The sequence below is a fragment of the Lipophrys pholis genome (assembly GCF_963383615.2).
Source record: "Lipophrys pholis genome assembly, contig: SCAFFOLD_34, whole genome shotgun sequence".
In the NCBI taxonomy this organism is placed as follows: domain Eukaryota; kingdom Metazoa; phylum Chordata; class Actinopteri; order Blenniiformes; family Blenniidae; genus Lipophrys; species Lipophrys pholis.
The window spans coordinates 181,694-203,258 of NW_028292022.1; the positions used below are offsets into that span (position 1 = coordinate 181,694).

General features: G+C 50.1%; 1 protein-coding gene across 1 annotated transcript in view; it reads right to left on the minus strand.

The window, feature by feature from the left end:
• The window catches only part of frem1a (Fras1 related extracellular matrix 1a), a 43,508-nt gene extending 22,555 nt beyond the window's left edge, over nt 1-20,953 (minus strand). The window contains exons 1-9 of the mRNA XM_080493989.1: nt 20,912-20,953; nt 14,421-14,971; nt 11,894-11,988; nt 7,834-8,144; nt 6,811-7,007; nt 6,311-6,634; nt 6,112-6,220; nt 4,754-4,885; nt 4,085-4,429 (exon numbers count right to left, since the gene is read on the minus strand). Coding sequence (XP_080350115.1) covers nt 4,085-4,429; nt 4,754-4,885; nt 6,112-6,220; nt 6,311-6,634; nt 6,811-7,007; nt 7,834-8,144; nt 11,894-11,988; nt 14,421-14,645 — 1,738 coding nt within the window. The 5' untranslated portion in view covers nt 14,646-14,971; nt 20,912-20,953. The remainder of the gene's footprint in view (nt 1-4,084; nt 4,430-4,753; nt 4,886-6,111; nt 6,221-6,310; nt 6,635-6,810; nt 7,008-7,833; nt 8,145-11,893; nt 11,989-14,420; nt 14,972-20,911) is intronic.
• Between the last annotated feature and the right edge of the window lie 612 nt (nt 20,954-21,565).

Consider the following 21,565-nt stretch of genomic DNA (forward strand, 5'->3'; position numbering starts at 1 on the left):
GTAACCTCAGGTTGATGAGAGAGTCTGTAACCTCAGGTTGATGGTAGAGTCTGTAACCTCAGGTTGATGAGAGAGTCTGTAACCTCAGGTTGATGATAGAGTCTGTAACCTCAGGTTGATGAGAGAGTCTGTAACCTCAGGTTGATGAGAGAGTCTGTAACCTCAGGTTGATGATAGAGTCTGTAACCTCAGGTTGATGAGAGAGCCTGTAACCTCAGGTTGATAGAGGGTCTGTAACCTCAGGTTGATAGAGAGAGTCTGTAACCTCAGGTTGATGAGAGAGCCTGTAACCTCAGGTTGATGAGAGAGTCTGTAACCTCAAGTTGATAGAGAGTCTGTAACCTCAGGTTGATGAGAGAGTCTGTAACCTCAGGTTGATGAGAGAGTCGGTAACCTCAGGTTGATGAGAGAGCCTGTAACCTCAGGTTGATGAGAGAGCCTGTAACCTCAGGTTGATAGAGAGAGTCTGTAACCTCAGGTTGATAGAGAGTCTGTAACCTCAGGTTGATGAGAGAGTCTGTAACCTCAGGTTCATGAGAGAGCCTGTAACCTCAGGTTGATAGAGAGTCTGTAACCTCAGGTTGATGATAGAGTCTGTAACCTCAGGTTGATGAGAGAGCCTGTAACCTCAGGTTGATAGTCTGTAACCTCAGGTTGATGATAGAGTCTGTAACCTCAGGTTGATGAGAGAGCCTGTAACCTCAGGTTGATAGTCTGTAACCTCAGGTTGATGAGAGAGTCTGTAACCTCAGGTTGATGAGAGAGTCTGTAACCTCAGGTTGATAGTCTGTAACCTCAGGTTGATGAGAGAGTCTGTAACCTCAGGTTGATAGAGAGAGCCTGTAACCTCAGGTTGATGAGAGAGCCTGTAACCTCAGGTTGATGATAGAGTCTGTAACCTCAGGTTGATGAGAGAGTCTGTAACCTCAGGTTGATGGTAGAGTCTGTAACCTCAGGTTGATGAGAGAGTCTGTAACCTCAGGTTGATGATAGAGTCTGTAACCTCAGGTTGATGAGAGAGTCTGTAACCTCAGGTTGATGAGAGAGTCTGTAACCTCAGGTTGATGATAGAGTCTGTAACCTCAGGTTGATGAGAGAGCCTGTAACCTCAGGTTGATAGAGGGTCTGTAACCTCAGGTTGATAGAGAGAGTCTGTAACCTCAGGTTGATGAGAGAGCCTGTAACCTCAGGTTGATGAGAGAGTCTGTAACCTCAAGTTGATAGAGAGTCTGTAACCTCAGGTTGATGAGAGAGTCTGTAACCTCAGGTTGATGAGAGAGTCGGTAACCTCAGGTTGATGAGAGAGCCTGTAACCTCAGGTTGATGAGAGAGCCTGTAACCTCAGGTTGATAGAGAGAGTCTGTAACCTCAGGTTGATAGAGAGTCTGTAACCTCAGGTTGATGAGAGAGTCTGTAACCTCAGGTTGATGAGAGAGCCTGTAACCTCAAGTTGATAGAGAGTCTGTAACCTCAGGTTGATGAGAGAGTCTGTAACCTCAGGTTGATGAGAGAGCCTGTAACCTCAGGTTGATAAGAGAGCCTGTAACCTCAAGTTGATAGAGAGTCTGTAACCTCAGGTTGATGAGAGAGCCTGTAACCTCAGGTTGATGAGAGAGTCTGTAACCTCAGGTACTACATCCTGTAGCTCTGCTGGAAGCTGAAGCTCCTCCACAGTCTCAAGTCTTTTCTCTTCCTTTCACCAACATTCTTCTGGATTTGTCTCCATCTGTCTTCCATCAGCATTGAGCAGCCTCCCTGTCCCTCCCTGCAGCATGATGCTGCCTCCACCGTGCTTCACAGCATGATGCTGCCTCCACCGTGCTTCACAGCATGATGCTGCCTCCACCATGCTGCCTCCACCGTGCTTCACAGCATGATGCTGCCTCCACCGTGCTTCACAGTGGGATGGTGTATTCAGGGTGATGTGCAGAACTAGTTTGCATTCAGGTCTGGTTCCTCTGACCAGACCTCCTTCCTCCATGTTTGCTGTGTCTCCAACAGGACTGGTGTCAAACTGCAGACATCTGGGGGTTTTCAACAAAGTCTCCTTTTTTGTGTGATTTGTGGGGTTTAGACTGAGGACGGATGGTAGTCCAGAGGACTGATGGTAGTCCAGAGGACTCATGGTAGTCCTGAGGACTGATGGTAGTCCAGAGGACTAATTGTAGTCCAGAGGACTGATGGTAGTCCTGAGGACTGATGGTAGTCCAGAGGACTGACAATTGTCCTGAGGACTGACAATTGTCCTGAGGACTGATGGTAGTCCAGAGGACTGACAATTGTCCTGAGGACTGATGGTAGTCCAGAGGACTGACGGTTGTCCAGAGGACTGACGGTAGTCCAGAGGACTGACAATTGTCCTGAGGACTGATGGTAGTCCAGAGGACTGATGGTAGTCCTGAGGACTAATGGTAGTCCAGAGGACTGATGGTAGTCCTGAGGACTGATGGTAGTCCAGAGGACTGACAATTGTCCTGAGGACTGATGGTAGTCCAGAGGACTGACAATTGTCCTGAGGACTGATGGTAGTTCAGAGGACTGATGGTAGTCCAGAGGACTGATGGTAGTCCAGAGGACTGATGGTAGTCCAGAGGACTGACAATTGGCCTGAGGACTGATAGTCCAGAGGACTGATGGTAGTCCAGAGGACTGACGGTTGTCCAGAGGACTGATGGTAGTCCAGAGGACTGATGGTAGTCCAGAGGACTGACAATTGTCCTGAGGACTGATAATTGTCCTGAGGACTGATGGTAGTCCAGAGGACTGATGCTTGTCCAGAGGACTGATGGTAGTCCAGAGGACTGACAATTGTCCTGAGGACTGATGGTAGTCCAGAGGACTCATGGTAGTCCTGAGGACTGATGGTAGTCCAGAGGACTAATTGTAGTCCAGAGGACTGATGGTAGTCCTGAGGACTGACGGTTGTCCAGAGGACTGACGGTAGTCCAGAGGACTGACAATTGTCCTGAGGACTGATAGTCCAGAGGACTGATGGTAGTCCAGAGGACTGATGGTAGTCCTGAGGACTAATGGTAGTCCAGAGGACTGATGGTAGTCCTGAGGACTGATGGTAGTCCAGAGGACTGACAATTGTCCTGAGGACTGATGGTAGTCCAGAGGACTGACAATTGTCCTGAGGACTGATGGTAGTCCAGAGGACTGACAATTGTCCTGAGGACTGATGGTAGTTCAGAGGACTGATGGTAGTCCAGAGGACTGATGGTAGTCCAGAGGACTGACAATTGGCCTGAGGACTGATAGTCCAGAGGACTGATGGTAGTCCAGAGGACTGACGGTTGTCCAGAGGACTGATGGTAGTCCAGAGGACTGATGGTAGTCCAGAGGACTGACAATTGTCCTGAGGACTGATAATTGTCCTGAGGACTGATGGTAGTCCAGAGGACTGATGCTTGTCCAGAGGACTGATGGTAGTCCAGAGGACTGACAATTGTCCTGAGGACTGACAATTGTCCTGAGGACTGATGGTAGTCCAGAGGACTGATGGTTGTCCTGAGGACTGACGGTTGTCCTGAGGACTGACAATTGTCCTGAGGACTGATGGTTGTCCAAAGGACTGACGGTTGTCCAGAGGACTGACGGTTGCTCTCTCCAGCTCCTCCAGAGGTCCCATGGTCCTCTGGGCTGCTTGTCTCATCCATGCTTCCTTCCAGCCTTCAGGTGAGGTGTCCTGTCCTGTCCTGTCCATGTCCTGGTCGGTCTGCAGTCAGACTCCATGTTGGGATGGTCGAGACCTCGATTCTCCATCTGATGCTTTTTAAAAAAGTTGACCTTCTTTAAACTGATTCAACTGAACATGATCAATGTCCTCCGTGGACTCGATTTCCTGATTAGCAGACTTCTGAAGGGTTCTTGGTAAAGGCGGATGACACACATTTCAGCTTTTAATTTGTAAAAACCTTTGAAAACCTTCCTGTCCTGTTGTGTTGGCCTGTCACTTACAGTCACAATAATCCACATTTACATTTCAGGCTGTAATGTGACAAAACGCAGAGAAGTTCAGGGTGTAGGAATACTTTTACTTTGTACATCCTGTAATACTTGAATGTTGCTGGTTTCTGCTGACCTGCCAGACCCGGTCCGGGGACTTTCATCACCTCTCCTGCTTGTGGTGGAGAGGTGATGTTAAATAGGATGTAGTCGTCACTGGAGTCCATGTCTGCGGCCTGGAGGCTGGAGCTGCTCAGCGAGGCCTGGCGACCTTCCGGGACCTCCACCAGCATGTTGGTGATGAGAAACGGAGGCGTGTCGTCCTTCGGGAGGACCTTGATGGGGAACTTGTGTCGGGTCTGATGGGGACCGTCAGTGATGCGGAAGGTGATGAAGTCTTTAGTGGTGTCACTGTCGTCATGGTGATAATGAACCACACCCGCTCTGATGTCACCGACGGAGAACATGAGGCCCTTGGTACCTAAAGTTTACGTCCAACAATCAGAAAGATCTGTGATGGAGCACGAAGAATGAACTTTCACACAGAAAAGTCTTTATGACAAATATTCCAAATGAATCTTATCAGCTTTAACCAAACACTGTTATCATTTTAAAGACACATCTAGCTCTTCTTCTGTCTCCTGACTCGTCCTCCTGCTGCCCAGCGGCCGCTCCCAGTGGACAGTCGGCGTCCATCCAGCCACTTTAATGCTTCCATCAAAACAGGTCTGGTATTTCTGACCCGTCGTGGTGAAAGCAGATGTTTTCGAGACTCTACAGCATCTTTCAACGTGTTTAAACTGACCTCTGACCGTCAGCTGTCCGTGCTGCAGACCGTCAACAGCAACGATACGAACGGCCTTCAAATCATCGTTGTCCACAACTTGGAGCTGCTCCCAGGTGATTGGACGGGACTGACCCTCTAAAAGACTGAGACCTGCAAGACAGCAGGTGGATGGATGGGTGGGTGGGTGGGTGGATGGGTCGATGGATGGGTGGGTGGATGGATGGATGGATGGATGGATGGATGGATGGATGGATGGATGGATGGATGGATGGATGGGTGGATGGATGGATGGGTGGATGGATGGATGGATGGATGGTTGGATGGATGGATGGATCGATGGATGGATGGTTGGATGGATGGATGGGTGGATGGGTGGATGGATGGTTGGATGGATGGATGGATGGATGGATGGATGGATCTGGGCCGTGTCATAGCAGAGTTGACCTGGTCAGCTGATAACTGAGTTTTTAGATTGTTTCAATATTAATGTTAATTTTTCTCTGATGAAGTCTTTCATGGTGTGTTTAGGTGGATGGATGGGTGGATGGATGGATGGATGGATGGATGGATGGATGGATGGATGGATGGATGGATGGATGGATGGATGGATGGATGGATGGATGGATGGATGGGTAACGCGTCACGGCGGCTGGTGAAGGTCAGTAAAAACCCTTCCCATGTGGACAGAATTAGTTTGAAGGAGAAAAGAGGTTGTTTTGGTTGGTGAGGACGTGAGGACGTGAGGACATGAGGACGTGAGGACATGAGGACGTGAGGATGTGAGGATGTGAGGATGTGAGGACATGAGGACGTGAGGACATGAGGACGTGAGGATGTGAGGACATGAGGACGTGAGGACGTGAGGATGTGAGGACGTGAGGACGGGCCCTAAGGGAGACGTGATACGTGAGAACACCAGCTGTGGACTCCTTTAAGACTGTATGTGTTCCTGTGAACATGGTGATAGTTATCAAGTGTCTGCATGTCTAACTTTTCTGGAAGCAAAGCATAGAATAGGATTATATATGGGAGCAGGACCTCAGTGAGGTGTGACCAGGAGGTGTGACCTGGAGGTGTGACCAGGAGGTGTGACCAGGAGGTGTGACCTGGAGGTGTGACCTGGAGGTGTGACCAGGTGTGACCAGGAGGTGTGACCTGGAGGTGTGACCTGGAGGTGTGACCTGGAGGTGTGACCTGGAGGTGTGACCTGGAGGTGTGACCAGGAGGTGTGACCTGGAGGTGTGACCTGGAGGTGTGACCTGGAGGTGTGACCTGGAGGTGTGACCAGGAGGTGTGACCAGGAGGTGTGACCAGGAGGTGTGACCTGGAGGTGTGACCTGGAGGTGTGACCAGGAGGTGTGACCAGGACAACGTACCGATGTTCCAGGAAACTCTGGGGGCGTTTGTGTCTGCGTTCCTCACAGACAGGTGAACAGTCATTGCTGAACTCTTCTTGAAGAACAAATCATGAGCCTCAAACTCCGCCTGTTTAGAAACATTGAAAGGACTTTCAGACGGAACCACACAGCAGGTCACCTCTTATTTTGTTAAGAATATTCAAAGAGAAAGCTCCACCTCATAATTGCGACGTTTGACATGTGAAGAGTTGGGAGGCTGATATCCAATGAGCATGTGGTTTAAGTCGAGCCAGGTGAAGGAGGAGATGGGGCGGGTGTGGTCGGACAGGTGGGTGATGAAGCCCTGCTCAGGGGGCCTGGTCACGTTAAACACCAGCAGCTGTTTGGGACTTTCATCGTCGTCGGCGTCGAGCGTGGCGGTGGACAGCGGCGTGAGGATGAACTGGTCCACTTCCAGGATGAAGACGGACATGAAGGAGGGTCTGGGTGGTTGGTTGGACGCAGCGCCAGAGATCCTCACGGGTATCCAGGCCTGTTCAGACTGAAACACAGCGGGAATGGACTTTATCAGGATTTATATATGATCCGGGAGAGATCCCCGTCACTGGGTTCGTCCTGGAAACTAAACAGAACCTCTAGAATCCGTCCGCTGGACTCAGGAGGAAGAGTTGCTCGCTCAAGCTGGACGGATGTGACACAGTGGACGCGTCCTGTCACCTGGTAAATGCCCCCACTCCTGGTGTCCTTCAGCTCCAGTCTGATGGTGATGTAGTCCGTGTCGGGAGACGGAGGCTCGGTGTGCTGGTACCTCCACCCCATCAGCAGGAAGTCATCGCAGGACACGCGGCTCTGCTTCATCAGCTTCAGGCCCTTCAGGCAGTCATCAGACGCACACTGAGCTCTGGCTCTGTTATCTGAAGAAACAGGGACCACAGGTTGGCTGTGAAGCTCATGAAGTCCTAACCTGAGGTGTTGAAGTGACACGGACCTCTCTTATAGGGAAAAACAAACAAACAAACAAACAAACAAACAAACAAACAACAGAGATGAACAAACAAAACAGTTTGACAGAGAAAGTCCACACAAACTGTCCATCTGGTCCAACGGGTCTGCATCCAAACAACCAGGTGGTTTAGTGAAGAAAGAACTTATTCCACCACAACCCACTGAGCCCCGTCTTTAAGACACCGTCTCCATTCCTCCAGAGGACGTCTTCAGAGGACCAGAACGGAGGTTTTTGTTCGTCTTTCCTGGACATTGCATGGACGTCCTGTCTGGACGTCATATGAACATCTGAACAAGAACTCTGGACGACGTTGATTCATACAATACTTTCTAAGCGTGTCTTATATAAGCACAGTGAGAGGGACGTTGGTCCAGTGGACAGGAGTCTGACCTGTCGTCCAACAGGTTTGGGTTTGGTTCCAGGAGGGGTTACGATCTTTCTTTTTTTTTATTGCGTCACGTCATCCAGAGGTCTCGTTCAGACGTTCATATGTCGTCCAGACAGGATGTCCATGCAATGTCCAGGAAAGACGTACAAAAACCTTCGTTCTGGTCCTCTGAAGACGTCCTCTGGAGGAATGGAGACGACGTCTTAAAGACGAGATTTGGACTCTTTGCTCAGTGGGTGGTGTGACTTTATACCTGAAAGACACTCGTCATGTTTTATTTGCCATCATGGACACTCCGTCTTTACCCCGCTGAGACTAAAGGGTGAGTATGTGGGTGTAGCGAGACCTAGCTGCTGGTGCTGCTGGATGAAGCTCTCTGGAACGTCGCCCCTCTTGGTGGCCCGTTCTGGTTCTCCGGTGACCAGGCGACCGTGGGCAGGAAGGTGGCTCTCAAACCTACTGAGGTGGACGTTACACTCCAGGTTTGACCGCCGCTCGTACTGGAAGGAAACCACGTCCCCGTCCAACGGCTCCGACAGGCCGTAGAATTCAGGAACCTCCAAGGACTTTAGTCCGAACCTGATGATACCACATTCAGGTTCCACAATGTCTACATGGAGCAAGAACTCCTCCACGTATGTCTCCGTCTCCGTCAACCTGAAACCAGAAACAAGAGAATCTTTTACCAACAAATGTGTTCCTACAACTTCCACAGACAAAACGTCCAATTTCAATGTGGACAAAACCTTGAGGACACTTTTTATGGTGCTTTTATTGAATGGACTTGATTTTTCTCACTGGTGGTTTGGTTCATTTAACAGAGGAACTCTGTGTGTGTGTGTGTGTGTGTGTGTGTGTGTGTGTGTGTGTGTGTGTGTGTGTGTGTGTGTGTGTGTGTGTGTGTGTGTGTGTGTGTGTGTGTGTGTGTGTGTGTGTGTGTGTGTGTGTGTTAGTGTGGTGTAGTGTGTGTGTTAGTGTAGTGTAGTGTGTGTGTGTTAGTGTAGTGTAGTGTGTGTGTGTTAGTGTAGTGTAGTGTAGTGTGTGTGTGTTAGTGTAGTGTAGTGTGTGTGTGTGTTAGTGTAGTGTAGTGTAGTGTAGTGTAGTGTAGTGTGTGTGTTAGTGTAGTGTAGTCTGTGTGTTAGTGTAGTGTAGTCTGTGTGTTAGTGTAGTGTAGTGTAGTGTGTGTTAGTGTAGTGTAGTGTGTGTGTTAGTGTAGTGTAGTGTAGTGTAGTGTGTGTGTGTTAGTGTAGTGTAGTGTGTGTGTTAGTGTAGTGTAGTGTGTGTGTGTTAGTGTAGTGTAGTGTGTGTGTGTTAGTGTTGTGTAGTGTAGTGGTAGTGTGTGTGTGTTAGTGTAGTGTGTGTGTGTTAGTGTAGTGTAGTGTGTGTGTGTGTTAGTGTAGTGTAGTGTAGTGTAGTGTGTGTGTGTTAGTGTAGTGTAGTGTGTGTTAGTGTAGTGTAGTGTAGTGTGTGTGTGTGTTAGTGTAGTGTAGTGTAGTGTAGTGTGTGTTAGTGTAGTGTAGTGTGTGCGTGTGTTAGTGTAGTGTAGTGTAGTGTAGTGTGTGTGTGTTAGTGTAGTGTAGTGTGTGTGTTAGTGTAGTGTAGTGTGTGTGTGTTAGTGTAGTGTAGTGTAGTGTAGTGTGTGTGTGTGTTAGTGTAGTGTAGTGTGTGTGTTAGTGTAGTGTAGTGTAGTGTAGTGTGTGTGTGTTAGTGTAGTGTAGAGTGTGTGTGTTAGTGTAGTGTAGTGTAGTGTAGTGTAGTGTAGTGTAGTGTGTGTGTGTTAGTGTAGTGTAGTGTGTGTGTTAGTGTAGTGTAGTGTGTGTGTGTTAGTGTAGTGTGTGTGTGTTAGTGTAGTGTAGTGTAGTGTAGTGTAGTGTAGTGTGTGTTAGTGTAGTGTAGTGTAGTGTAGTGTGTGTGTGTTAGTGTAGTGTAGTGTGTGTGTTAGTGTAGTGTAGTGTGTGTGTTAGTGTAGTGTAGTGTAGTGTAGTGTGTGTGTGTTAGTGTAGTGTAGTGTGTGTGTTAGTGTAGTGTAGTGTGTGTGTTAGTGTAGTGTAGTGTAGTGTAGTGTAGTGTGTGTTAGTGTAGTGTAGTGTAGTGTAGTGTAGTGTGTGTGTGTTAGTGTAGTGTAGTGTGTGTGTTAGTGTAGTGTAGTGTGTGTGTGTTAGTGTAGTGTAGTGTAGTGTAGTGTAGTGTTGTGTAGTGTAGTGGTAGTGTGTGTGCAGAGCTCTCCACTGCAGAGCGATCCAACATCTGCAGAAGCGTTTTACAGATGTTGAGGGACGCCAGCTTTCTGAGGAAGTACATCGGCTCTGTGCTGTCCTCCACAGGACATCTGTGTTTGCAGTCCAGTCCAGCCTGTCATCAAACTGTCCTCCCAGGTATTAGTAAGTCTTAATGTCCACAATGTCCCCCTTGATGGTGACATGCACCGGTCACCACCTCCATCTCCTGAAGTCCACCACCATTTCCTTGGTCTGGGTGGTGTTGAGGCGCAGGTGGTTGGAGTCACTCCATGTGACAAAGTCCTGGATCACTGTCCTGTCCTCCTCCTCCTGTCCACCACTTCTACACCCACAATCACAGTGTTCTGCCCGTGGCAGGACTCTGAGTCGTCTTAGAAGTGGGACGTGTGAAGAGGACCGGAGACAGCTCTGTCCTCTGTGGCGCTCCGGTGCTGCTGTCCACAGTGTTGGACCTGCAGTCCCCCAGTCCAACATACTGGGGTCTGCCTGTCAGGTAGTCCCTCATCTATACCACCAGGTGTGTGTCCACCCCATCTCCGTCAGTCTGTGTCCCAGAAGCGGGGGCTGGATGGTGTTGAAGGTGCTGGAGAAGTCCAAGAATGTGATTCTCACAGCACCACTGCCCCTGTGGAGGTGACAGAGGGACCGATTGTGTCCTCCACTCCCACCGTCTCCTGGTATGCAAACTGCAGAGGGTCATCGGCATGACGGCCCTGTGGTCTCAGAGGGTGGAGCAGCAGCCGCTCCATGGTCAGGGGTGCAGTGGTCTGGTGTGAGGGTGTTGAAGAAGCAGCAGGTCTTTGTCCTCTGGTCCCTCCATGGGGACTCCCCTCCTCCAGCTGCAGTGAGAGTCTTCATCCCGTCCCACACCTCTTTCATATTGTTGTTCTGCAGCTTCTGCTGCAGCTTCTTACTGTACCGCTCCTCCACCTGCCTGAGCCGCACCCTGACCTCCTCCTGCTGCAGCTTCTTACTGTACTGCTCCTCCACCTGCCTGAGCCGCACCCTGACCTCCTCCTGCTGCAGCTTCTTACTGTACTGCTCCTCCACCTGCCTGAGCCGCACCCTGAGCTCCTTCTGCTGCAGCTTCTTACTGTACTGCTCCTCCACCTGCCTGAGCTGAACCCTGACCTCCTTCTGCTGCAGCTTCTTACTGTACTGCTCCTCCACCTGCCTGAGCCGAACCCTGACCTCCTTCTGCTGCAGCTTCTTACTGTACCGCTCCTCCACCTGCCTGAGCCGAACCCTGACCTCCTTCTGCTGCAGCTTCTTACTGTACTGCTCCTCCACCTGCCTGAGCTGAACCCTGACCTCCTTCTGCTGCAGCTTCTTACTGTACTGCTCCTCCACCTGCCTGAGCCGAACCCTGAGCTCCTTCTGCTGCAGCTCCTGTTGATCTCCGTCTGTAAAGACCTTCTTCTTCTGCTTTACAAGGCCTCTGATGTCAGTTGTGATCCAGGGCGGGTTGTTGGCAGCGTCCAGTTCTTACAGGAACCACAGTGTCCATGCAGATGTTGATGTAGTCCGTGGTGCAGTGAGCAGCCGCCTCAAGGTCCTCGCTGTCCTGCAGTCCGTCCCAGTCCGTTGTCTTAAGGCAGTCTCTCAGAGCCTGCTCTGTACCCGGAGACCACTCCCTGAATGATGGGGTTGTTTTTGGGAGCCTCCTCACTCTCAGGATGTAGTGACGGTGCAGCAGGACCAGACTGTGGTCTGCTTCACCCAGAGCAGGCAGTGGCAGTGACCAGAGCATCTAGTCCACGTCTGTGTCCCTACTGTCTTTTACTATCCTGCATTTTAATATATCTGGATGTACTGCCTGATGCCCTCTAATGCTGCACAAAAACCTACCTATGGGTATCAATAAAGTGACCTTTGATCTTTGACCTTTGATCTTTGACTTTGACCTATAGACATAACAGGCTGGAGCAAAGACACAACCAACAGAAGCAGCTGCGACAGACCGGTCAGCGCAGACTGGACTCAGAGAAGGAGGAGCAAAGCTCAGGAACCAATGAAAATCCATCTAATTCAAGACAAAGGAGTGAAAGCAGGACTGGAACCACAGGAAGTAAAGTTCACAGGAAGCCGGCAGCCAGTAGAAATAAAACAGGAAACATGTTATAACACCACAGGACCACAGGAGGCAGTGATGAGGTGTTAAGGTACCTGTACAGTCGGAGCTTCACCACGTCCTCCGCTAACAGCGGGCAGCCGTTGTGGACGTACTTCACCTCATGGGGGCGATAGTGGCAATCAAACACCTGAAGAACAAAAACAAAGGAGGGGATAATCCCGTTTAATCTGATTAGGAGGGAAATCAGTCGGATGTGTGGAGGAGAGCGGTCACAGTATCCAGGAAACCTTTCTTTGTTCTGAGCATCGCTTTACTGGGACATACACAGGAAATAAGGCAAGTGTCCTGTCAAAGTAAGATGATTGACTCAGTGAAAATGGGCAGTGACATTATTCTGGACAACAAGTGAAGATGAAAGTGTTTCCAGCATGTTACTGCAATAAAATGTCTTGATTTCCTTGTGGCGGCCGCGGCGGCCGCGGCGGCTGCGGCCGCGGTGGGCGGCGGCCGGCGGCCGCGGCGGTATCATTCAGCCGCCAGGGACTTTTGTCAGGGGGACAGTCCAACCGTCTGCAGCCGAAAGGCAGGAACAGGATTTCACATAATATGAAACCAACACAAACCTTGTCTTCACTTTTTAAATCATTCTTTAGTTGTTTTGCTCATATTGTCAAACGAAGCACCAACTAAACAATGAGCTAACAAAATAAAATCTAATTATCACAGTGACTGTCAAAATAAAACTACCAAGTCGGATTGTTATTACGGTGACTGTCAAAATAAAACTACCAAGTTGGATTGTTATTACAGTGACTGTCAAAATAAAACTACCAAGTTGAATTGTTATTACGGTGACTGTCAAAATATAACTACCAAGTTGGATTGTTATTACGGTGACTGTCAAAATAAAACTACCAAGTTGGATTGTTATTACGGTGACTGTAATAATACATGTGCAGAAGAACTAGTTACGACCAGATTTGTTGGACCTGAAATGCAAAGAAAGTTTTGCGTTTTGACTTGAAGTGGTTTCTGTGTAAACGGAGCCAGAGAGGAGCTTTAGTTCTGGAGTCTCTTCTGTTCCGGTTCTGAGGTGAAACCTTGGGTCTGGTCCACTGTCCTCTGTCTTCCTGTTTCCACTCCGGAGGGCCTGTCAGGTTACATGTCACCACAGTGATCTGGGATCGGCTGCAGCACCACCCGACAGGAACAGATGGAGGTTATGTCTGGCAGTCTACTCCAGTCCTCATCATATTGGTTATAATATCAACCTGGAGACTTGAGCAGGTGCTTTAGTGAAACAGACACAAACATTTACTTGTTTCCAGATAAAAAATGTTATGGAGGATTAAAAGTACTGACTTAGGTACTGACAGTATTCTGCTCTGCAGACCACTGTCTGCTAAACCAATCAGAGTTTCTAAATCCCCCTGCGGGCAGCAGGTGGAGGTCGAGGGTCATGTTCAGGGATCCACAGTGGAGACCTGTCCGCTGTGGGATTCAAACCTGTGAACTTCCCAAATCAATTGTGCTTCCCTAACCTCCAGGCCTCCACTGCCAAGAGCAACCAATTAACAGAACGACGAAGTCACATCGTGACGAACTCACTAAAACCACGACTTTTCTGTGAAGGATTTAAAGTAAGAAGCTTCACCTCAGTCCAAATTAACTCGTTCCAAACTGGCTGTAGAAGAAAGACCACCAGAACAAACTCAGTCTAAACTGGCTGTAGAAGAAAGACCACCAGAACAAACTCAGTCTAAACAGGCTGTAGAAGAAAGACCACCAGAACAAAGTTAGTCCAACTGGCTGTAGAAGAAAGACCACCAGAACAAAGTCAGTCCAAACTGTGTGTAGACGAAAGACCACCAGAATTAACTCAGTCCAAACTGGCTGTAAATGAAAGACCACCAGAATTAACTCAGTCCAAACTGGCTGTAAATGAAAGACCACCAGAATTAACTCATTCCAAACTGGCTGTAAATGAAAGACCACCAGAATTAACTCAGTCCAAACTGGCTGTAAATGAAAGACCACCAGAATTAACTCAGTCCAAACTGGTTGTAAATGAAAGACCACCAGAATTAACTCAGTCCAAACTGGCTGTAAATGAAAGACCACCAGAACAAAGTTCTGGTACTTGAATGAGTTGATTTATGAGATGATTTCAGAATTATTTATGAATTAATACATTTAGTTAATAAACGCCTGTTAGCTGAATTGAATGATTCCTGGTGATTATTGTGTATTTATTGTGTATTTATTGTGTATTTATTGTGTATTTATTGTTGACAGTTCACTGGTTTGTAACAGTCTGTGCTCGGATCTCACACCTTCCCTTTTATCTAAGATTGTTTTATTTTACACAGAAATATTAACTAACTTAAATAAACCTTTTTACAAACGAGACTGATATTTTGGTATTAGCTATTTCCCGTTCATCTGGTGGTGCTCAACCTCATCTCACCTCATCTCACCTCATCTCACCTCATCTCACCTCATCTCACCTCATCTCACCTCATCTCACCTCATCTCATCAAACCTCATCTTGTTTAAAAACGAGACTTTGAGCTGTGAAGTGTAAAAGATGCAGAGCGGCTGCAGCAGGTGAGACGTTACCTGAGGCAGGAGCTTCCCCACCCGCTGAGTGATGGGCTCGTTCAGCACCACCTCCACTTTGCAGGCGTCCTTCAGACCGGGAAGGTTGAAGTGCAGGTCTCCTTCCTGAAGGGAGGCTGACTGACCCCGCTTGACCTTTAACCTCTGTGTGACCCGGACCAGAGCTTCATGAGCCGAGCAGGAAGCTGCCAGAACCAACAGGAGCAGCAGAGGCCACTGCATCATGACTCCTGGCTGAAGGTCACCTCCACCTGCTGGGCCAGACGCTCCACCTCCACCTGCTGGGCCAGATGCTCCACCTCCACCTGCTGGGCCAGACGCTCCACCTCCACCTGCTGGGCCAGACGCTCCACCTCCAGCTGCTGGGCCAGACGCTCCACCTCCACCTGCTGGGCCAGACGCTCCACCTCCACCTGCTGGGCCAGACGCTCCACCTCCAGCTGCTCGGCCAGACGCTCCACCTCCAGCTGCTCGGCCAGACGCTCCACCTCCACCTGCTGGGCCAGATGCTCCACCTCCACCTGCTGGGCCAGACGCTCCACCTCCACTGGCTGTGGAGCAACAACAAACACCTCAGTGGAAAGAGAGAGGGGAGAGGGAGGTAGAGGGAGAGAGAGCGGGAGATAGACGTGGGAGAGAAGGGGAGAGGGAGGGAGGTAGAGGGGGGAGGGAGAGAGAGCGGGGAAGAGGGTGATTTTGATTATGAGGAGGAAGGTTTTCCTCTGCGGAGGACGATGAGGAAGGTTTTCCTCTGATGAGGAAGATGAGGAAGGTTGTCCTCTGATGAGGAAGGTTGTCCTCTGAGGAGGAAGATGAGGAAGGTTTTCCTCTGAGGAGGAAGATGAGGAAGGTTGTCCTCTGAGGAGGAAGATGAGGAAGGTTTTCCTCTGAAGAGGACGATGAGGAGGGTTGTCCTCTGAGGAGGACGATGAGGAAGGTTTTCCTCTGATGAGGAAGGTTGTCCTCTGAGGAGGACGATGAGGAAGGTTTTCCTCTGATGAGGAAGGTTGTCCTCTGATGAGGAAGGTTGTCCTCTGCGGAGGACGATGAGGAGGGTTGTCCTCTGAGGAGGACAATGAGGAAGGTTTTCCTCAGATGAGGAAGGTTGTCCTCTGCGGAGGACGATGAGGAGGGTTGTCCTCTGAGGAGGACAATGAGGAAGGTTTTCCTCAGATGAGGAAGCTTTTCCTCAGATGATGAAGGTTGTCCTCTGCAGAGGACGATGAGGAGGTTTGTCCTCTGAGGAGGACGATGAGGAGGGTTGTCCTCTGAGGTGGACGATGAGGAGGTTTGTCCTCTGAGGAGGACGCTCTTCAGAGAGCAGCAGGGCGGGAGTCACATGATGCACCTGATCACCATGAATCTTATTTATTCTCCTCGTTGTTGAAGCCGCCGGGATCAAAGGGATCAAAGAGCAGCGGCTTCTAGTCCAGGAACTACGGAAGGTTCTGGTCGGCGTTCTGGGTGTGCGCTGGAAAACAGTCCTGGTACACTGAGTACTGGTCCTGGTACTTAAAGGTGCAGGTACTGATTTGTAATAACTTCTTATTTTAGTTAGAGATTTAGTTAGAGATCTAGTTAGAGCTCTCTCTCTCTCTCTCTCTCTCGCTTCTCTCTCTCTCTCTCTCTCTCTCTCTCTCTCTCTCTCTCTCTCTCTCTCTCTCTCTCTCTCTCTCTCTCTCTCTCTCTCTCTCTCTCTCTCTCTCTCTCTCTTCTCTCTCTCTCTCTCTCTCTCTCTCTCCTCTCTCTCTCCTCTCTCTCACTCTCTCTCCTCACACTCTCTCCTCCCCCCCCCCCTCCCTCCCTCCCTCCCTCCCTCCCTCCCTCCCCCTCCCTCCCTTCCCTCCCTCTCTCTCTCCAGAATGATTCTATTCTTCGTTTCAGTGGGAAGAGGCAGGAACATGTGATTATTGATTATTGATCATCAGGTAGGTTCTTGTTGATCTCCGTGAGGTTTGAGGCTGACGTTCCTTCACCAGCCTGGGAGGTTCCAGCGCTGCACCGCAGTGTTTCATGTCTGTAAATCTGACTGAAACAGGAAGTGACTTTTACTGTGAAACATGAAGCTTCGTGATGCGTCAGCCAGACTGGAGGCTTCTGGTCCAACTGCTGGACACCCAGCGGCGCCGATGGAGGTCTGGTTCCTCGCTTAGTGATGAGTGGAGTGTCGTCTGTGTGTGTGTGTGTGTGTCGGGGGTGTGTGGGGTGTGTGTGTGGGGGGGTGGGGGGGGGTGCATTCCTCTCACAGTCACTGAGGGGTTCTTCACACACAAAGCACCCTCTACCTTCTAATCAGGCCACTGAGGAAGAGGAGCAGCGTGTTGCAGCCTGAGGAAGAGGAGCAGCGTGTTGCAGCCTGTCCATGAACAACGTGTGTTTATCTGCTTCTCCAGGGAGTCTGAAGTAAAACAGTCTTCATGTGGTTACCATGGAGACGGTTTACTGCCTCAGCTGTCTCAATCTGTGACGGTGTTGATCACAACGTTCACACGTTCTGCCTGAAAACAACGTTCTGCCTGAAAACAATGTTCTCCTTGAAAACAACGTTCTGTCTGAAAACAACGTTCTGCCTGAAAACAACGTTCTGCCTGAAAACAATGTTCTCCCTGAAAACAATGTTCTGCCTGAAAACAACGTTCTGTCTGAAAACAACGTTCTGCCTGAAAACAATGTTCTCCCTGAAAACAACGTTCTGCCTGAAAACAACGTTCTGCCTGAAAACAATGTTCTGCCTGAAAACAATGTTCTGCCTGAAAACAACGTTCTGCCTGAAAACAATGTTCTGCCTGAAAACAATGTTCTCCCTGAAAACAACGTTCTGCCTGAAAACAACGTTCTGCCTGAAAACAACGTTCTGTCTGAAAACAATGTTCTCCTTGAAAACAACGTTCACACGTTCTGCCTGAAAACAACGTTCTGCCTGAAAACAACGTTCTGCCTGAAAACAACGTTCTGCCTGAAAACAATGTTCTCCCTGAAAACAATGTTCTGCCTGAAAACAACGTTCTGTCTGAAAACAACGTTCTGCCTGAAAACAATGTTCTCCCTGAAAACAATGTTCTCCCTGAAAACAACGTTCTGCCTGAAAACAATGTTCTCCCTGAAAACAACGTTCTGCCTGAAAACAACGTTCTGCCTGAAAACAATGTTCTGCCTGAAAACAACGTTCTGCCTGAAAACAATGTTCTCCTTGAAAACAACGTTCTGTCTGAAAACAATGTTCTCCTTGAAAACAACGTTCACACGTTCTGCCTGAAAACAACGTTCTGCCTGAAAACAACGTTCTGCCTGAAAACAACGTTCTGCCTGAAAACAATGTTCTCCTTGAAAACAACGTTCTGTCTGAAAACAATGTTCTCCTTGAAAACAACGTTCACACGTTCTGCCTGAAAACAACGTTCTGCCTGAAAACAATGTTCTCCTTGAAAACAACATTCACACGTTCTGCCTGAAAACAACGTTCTGCCTGAAAACAACGTTCTCCCTGGAAACAACGTTCAGACGTTCTGCTGACTGTTGTCTTGAGAACCTTCAGTCACAACAAAGGAACCATATTGAACGTTCCCACTGACTCACCAGCCCAAAGCCATTTCCACAGTCACACATTCACACACAATGCAGGCTCCATCCACTGGGAGAAGTTTGGGGTTCAGTGTCTTGCTCAAGGACACTTGGGCATGTGGACAGATTGGGGATCGAACCTGCAGCCTTCCAATTGAAACACGACCCACTTTAGCAGCCCGGCCTTCATAAAGGAACCAGAGTGAATCAGGTGTCACACGTTTATCACCACGGCAACGTTCACAATACAAGAATCACTAAACAGTGAGGGATGTTTCCTCCAAACGTCGTCCAGTCAGACGAGTCAGTCAGAGGAGTCAGTCAGAGGATTCAATCAGGTGTCAGTCAGAGGAGTCAGTCAGAGGAGTCAGTCAGAGGATTCAATCAGGTGTCAGTCAGAGGAGTCAGTCAGAGGAGTCAGTCAGAGGAGTCAGTCAGGAGTCAGTCAGAGGAGTCAGTTAGACAAGTCAGTCTGAGGAGTCAGTCAGAGGAGTCGGCTAGACGAGTCAGTCAGAGGAGTCAGTTAGACGAGTCAGTCAGGAGTCAGTTTGAGGAGTCAGTTAGACGAGTGAATCAGACGAATCAGTCAGAGGAGTCAGTCAGACGAGTCAGTCAGGAATCAATCAGATGAGTCAGTCAGAGGAGTCAGTCAGATGAGTCAGTCAGGAATCAATCAGACGAGTCAGTTAGGCGAGTCAGTTAGGCGAGTTAGTCAGAGGAGTCAGTTAGGCGAGTCAGTCAGAGGAGTCAGTTGGATGAGTCAGTCAGAGGAGTCAGTTAGAGTCAGTCAGACGAGTCAGTTAGAGGAGTCAGTTAGACGAGTCAGTCGGAGGAGTCAGTCGGAGGAGTCAGTTAGGCGAGTCAGTCAGATGAGTCAGTTAGACGAGTCAGTCAGAGGAGTCAGTTAGAGGAGTCAGTTAGACGAGTCAGTCAGAGGAGTCAGTTAGAGGAGTCAGTTAGGCGAGTCAGTCAGACGAGTCAGTCGGAGGAGTCAGTGAGACGAGTCAGTCAGAGGAGTCCTGCTGCACCAGGTCAGAGTCATCAGTGAAGTTGTTGTTGGAGGTTCTGACTACAGAACCTTGCTGGGAGGGGACATCACAGTTCTAACATGTTCCCTTCCTCACTGTCAGTCATGATTTAAAAGCTTTTCTATAAAACTTCACGTCCAGACCCAGAAACGGGTCCTGACTTTAATTCACACAAAGTGCAGCCGGGCAGATCAGCCTGGCTCCAGGTCCAGCATGGTGTCCTGTCCTGGGTCTACGGGGGGAGTCCTGGTGGGAGTCCCGGGGGGAGTCCCGGGGGGAGTCCCGGTGGAGCTGAGGAAGCAGGAACACATCCTGCTTTCTTTCCAGGACAGGCTCCTTCCTGTTTTCACAAGGCTTCATGTTCCAGTCTCAACCCACTGCAGCCTCGTTGTTTCTAAATCTCACTATTTCCACAACGTGAAGAGAGACACAACGAAGTGGAGCGTCTAATGAGGGGTGCAGCACAGAGCGTCTCCACTCCGTCACATGGAGTCCAGCAAACCTCTACTTTGTCTCTGGACTGAAAACATGAAGCTGGGAGGGACTTTCCTGGTTGGATGTTGAGCAGCAGGAGAAGCAGCAGGAGAAGCAGCAGGAGAAGCAGCAGCAGCAGCAGCAGCAGCAGCAGCAGGAGAAGCAGCAGCAGTAGCAGGAGAAGCAGCAGCAGCAGCAGGAGAAGTAGCAGCAGCAGTAGCAGCAGCAGGAGAAGCAGCAGGAGAAGCAGCAGCAGCAGCAGCAGCAGGAGAAGCAGCAGGAGAAGCAGCAGCAGCAGCAGGAGAAGCAGCAGCAGTAGCAGGAGAAGCAGCAGCAGCAGCAGGAGAAGTAGCAGCAGCAGTAGCAGCAGCAGGAGAAGCAGCAGCAGCAGCAGGAGAAGCAGCAGCAGGAGAAGCAGCAGCAGCTGCAAGAGAAGCAGCAGCAGGAGAAGCAGCAGCAGGAGAAGCAGCAGCAGCAGGAGAAGTAGCAGCAGGAGAAGCAGCAGCAGGAGAAGCAGCAGCAGGAGAAGTAGCAGCAGGAGAAGCAGCAGCAGGAGAGGCAGCAGGAGAAGCAGCAGGAGAAGTAGCAGCAGGAGAAGCAGCAGCAGGAGAAGCAGAAGCAGCAGGAGGAGAAGCAGCAGCAGCAGGAGAAGCAGCAGCAGCAGGAGAAGCAGCAGCAGCAGGAGGAGAAGCAGCAGCAGCAGGAGAAGCAGCAGCAGCAGGAGAAGCAGCAGCAGGAGCAGTAGGAGAAGCAGCAGCAGGAGAAGCAGCAGCAGGAGAAGCAGCAGCAGCAGGAGAAGTAGCAGCAGGAGAAGCAGCAGCAGGAGAAGCAGCAGCAGGAGAAGTAGCAGCAGGAGAAGCAGCAGCAGGAGAGGCAGCAGGAGAAGTAGCAGCAGGAGAAGCAGCAGCAGGAGAAGCAGAAGCAGCAGGAGGAGAAGCAGCAGCAGCAGGAGAAGCAGCAGCAGCAGGAGAAGCAGCAGCAGCAGGAGGAGAAGCAGCAGCAGCAGGAGAAGCAGCAGCAGCAGGAGAAGCAGCAGCAGGAGCAGTAGGAGAAGCAGCAGCAGGAGAAGTAGCAGCAGGAGAAGCAGCAGGAGAAGCAGCAGCAGGAGAAGCAGCAGCAGGAGAAGCAGCAGCAGGAGAAGTAGCAGGAGAAGCAGCAGCAGCAGGAGGAGAAGCAGCAGCAGCAGGAGAAGCAGCAGCAGCAGCAGCTGGGAAACCTGTTGTAAGCAGACTAATCCTCATAACGACAGGGTTGAGAGGAAACCAGAGGACATGAAGGAGCAGCTGCTGTCCAGCTCAGTCTGAGCGGAGAACCCAGAGTCTCCAGAGGATTTCATTAGAATCCATATTTCTCTTGACTTGATGGAAAAGCAGAAGACAACATTCCATTGTCTTCAAAGAGGAGACGTTAAAGGAGACGAGTTCTTACCTGCAGACGTGAGGTTCTGGTCTCCGGGACTCGTCTGCCCTCCTGCAGCTGGCAGACTGAATAGACTCCTCCTCTGAGGGTCTAAAGGAGGAGGAGGAGACAGAAGGGAGGGGAGGGGAGGGGACCACTACACTGAGGACGTCCCCTTTATCTGTGAGAGACACAGGACGAGCCAGGAGCCCGGGGTCCTGCAGAGGTCAGAGGGAGGGGCTGTGTCTGTGTGTGTGTGTGTGTGTGTGTGTGTGTGTGTGTGTGTGTGTGTGTGTGTGTGTGTGTGTGTGTGTGTGTGTGTGTGTGTGTGTGTGTGTGTGTGTGTGTGTGTGTGTGTTGGTCTGTTCTGGTACCTCTTACCAGGACGTGTCCCAGACTGAGGTTAGGACCGTGGGCTCGGTGAGCTGTTGTCCCCCTGGTCCTCCCCTGTTCTGCCCCCCTCACTGTCCCCTGGCCCTTCCTGTTTGTCCTCCGTGTGTCTCATCAGCCTCATGTGTCTCATCTCCATCTCCACCCTGCCCCCTTGTCCTCGTGTCTCATCTCCATCTCCACCCTGCCCCCTTGTCCTCATGTGTCTCATCTCCATCTCCACCCTGCCCCCTTGTCCTCATGTGTCTCATCTCCATCTCCACCCTGCCCCCTTGTCCTCATGTGTCTCATCTC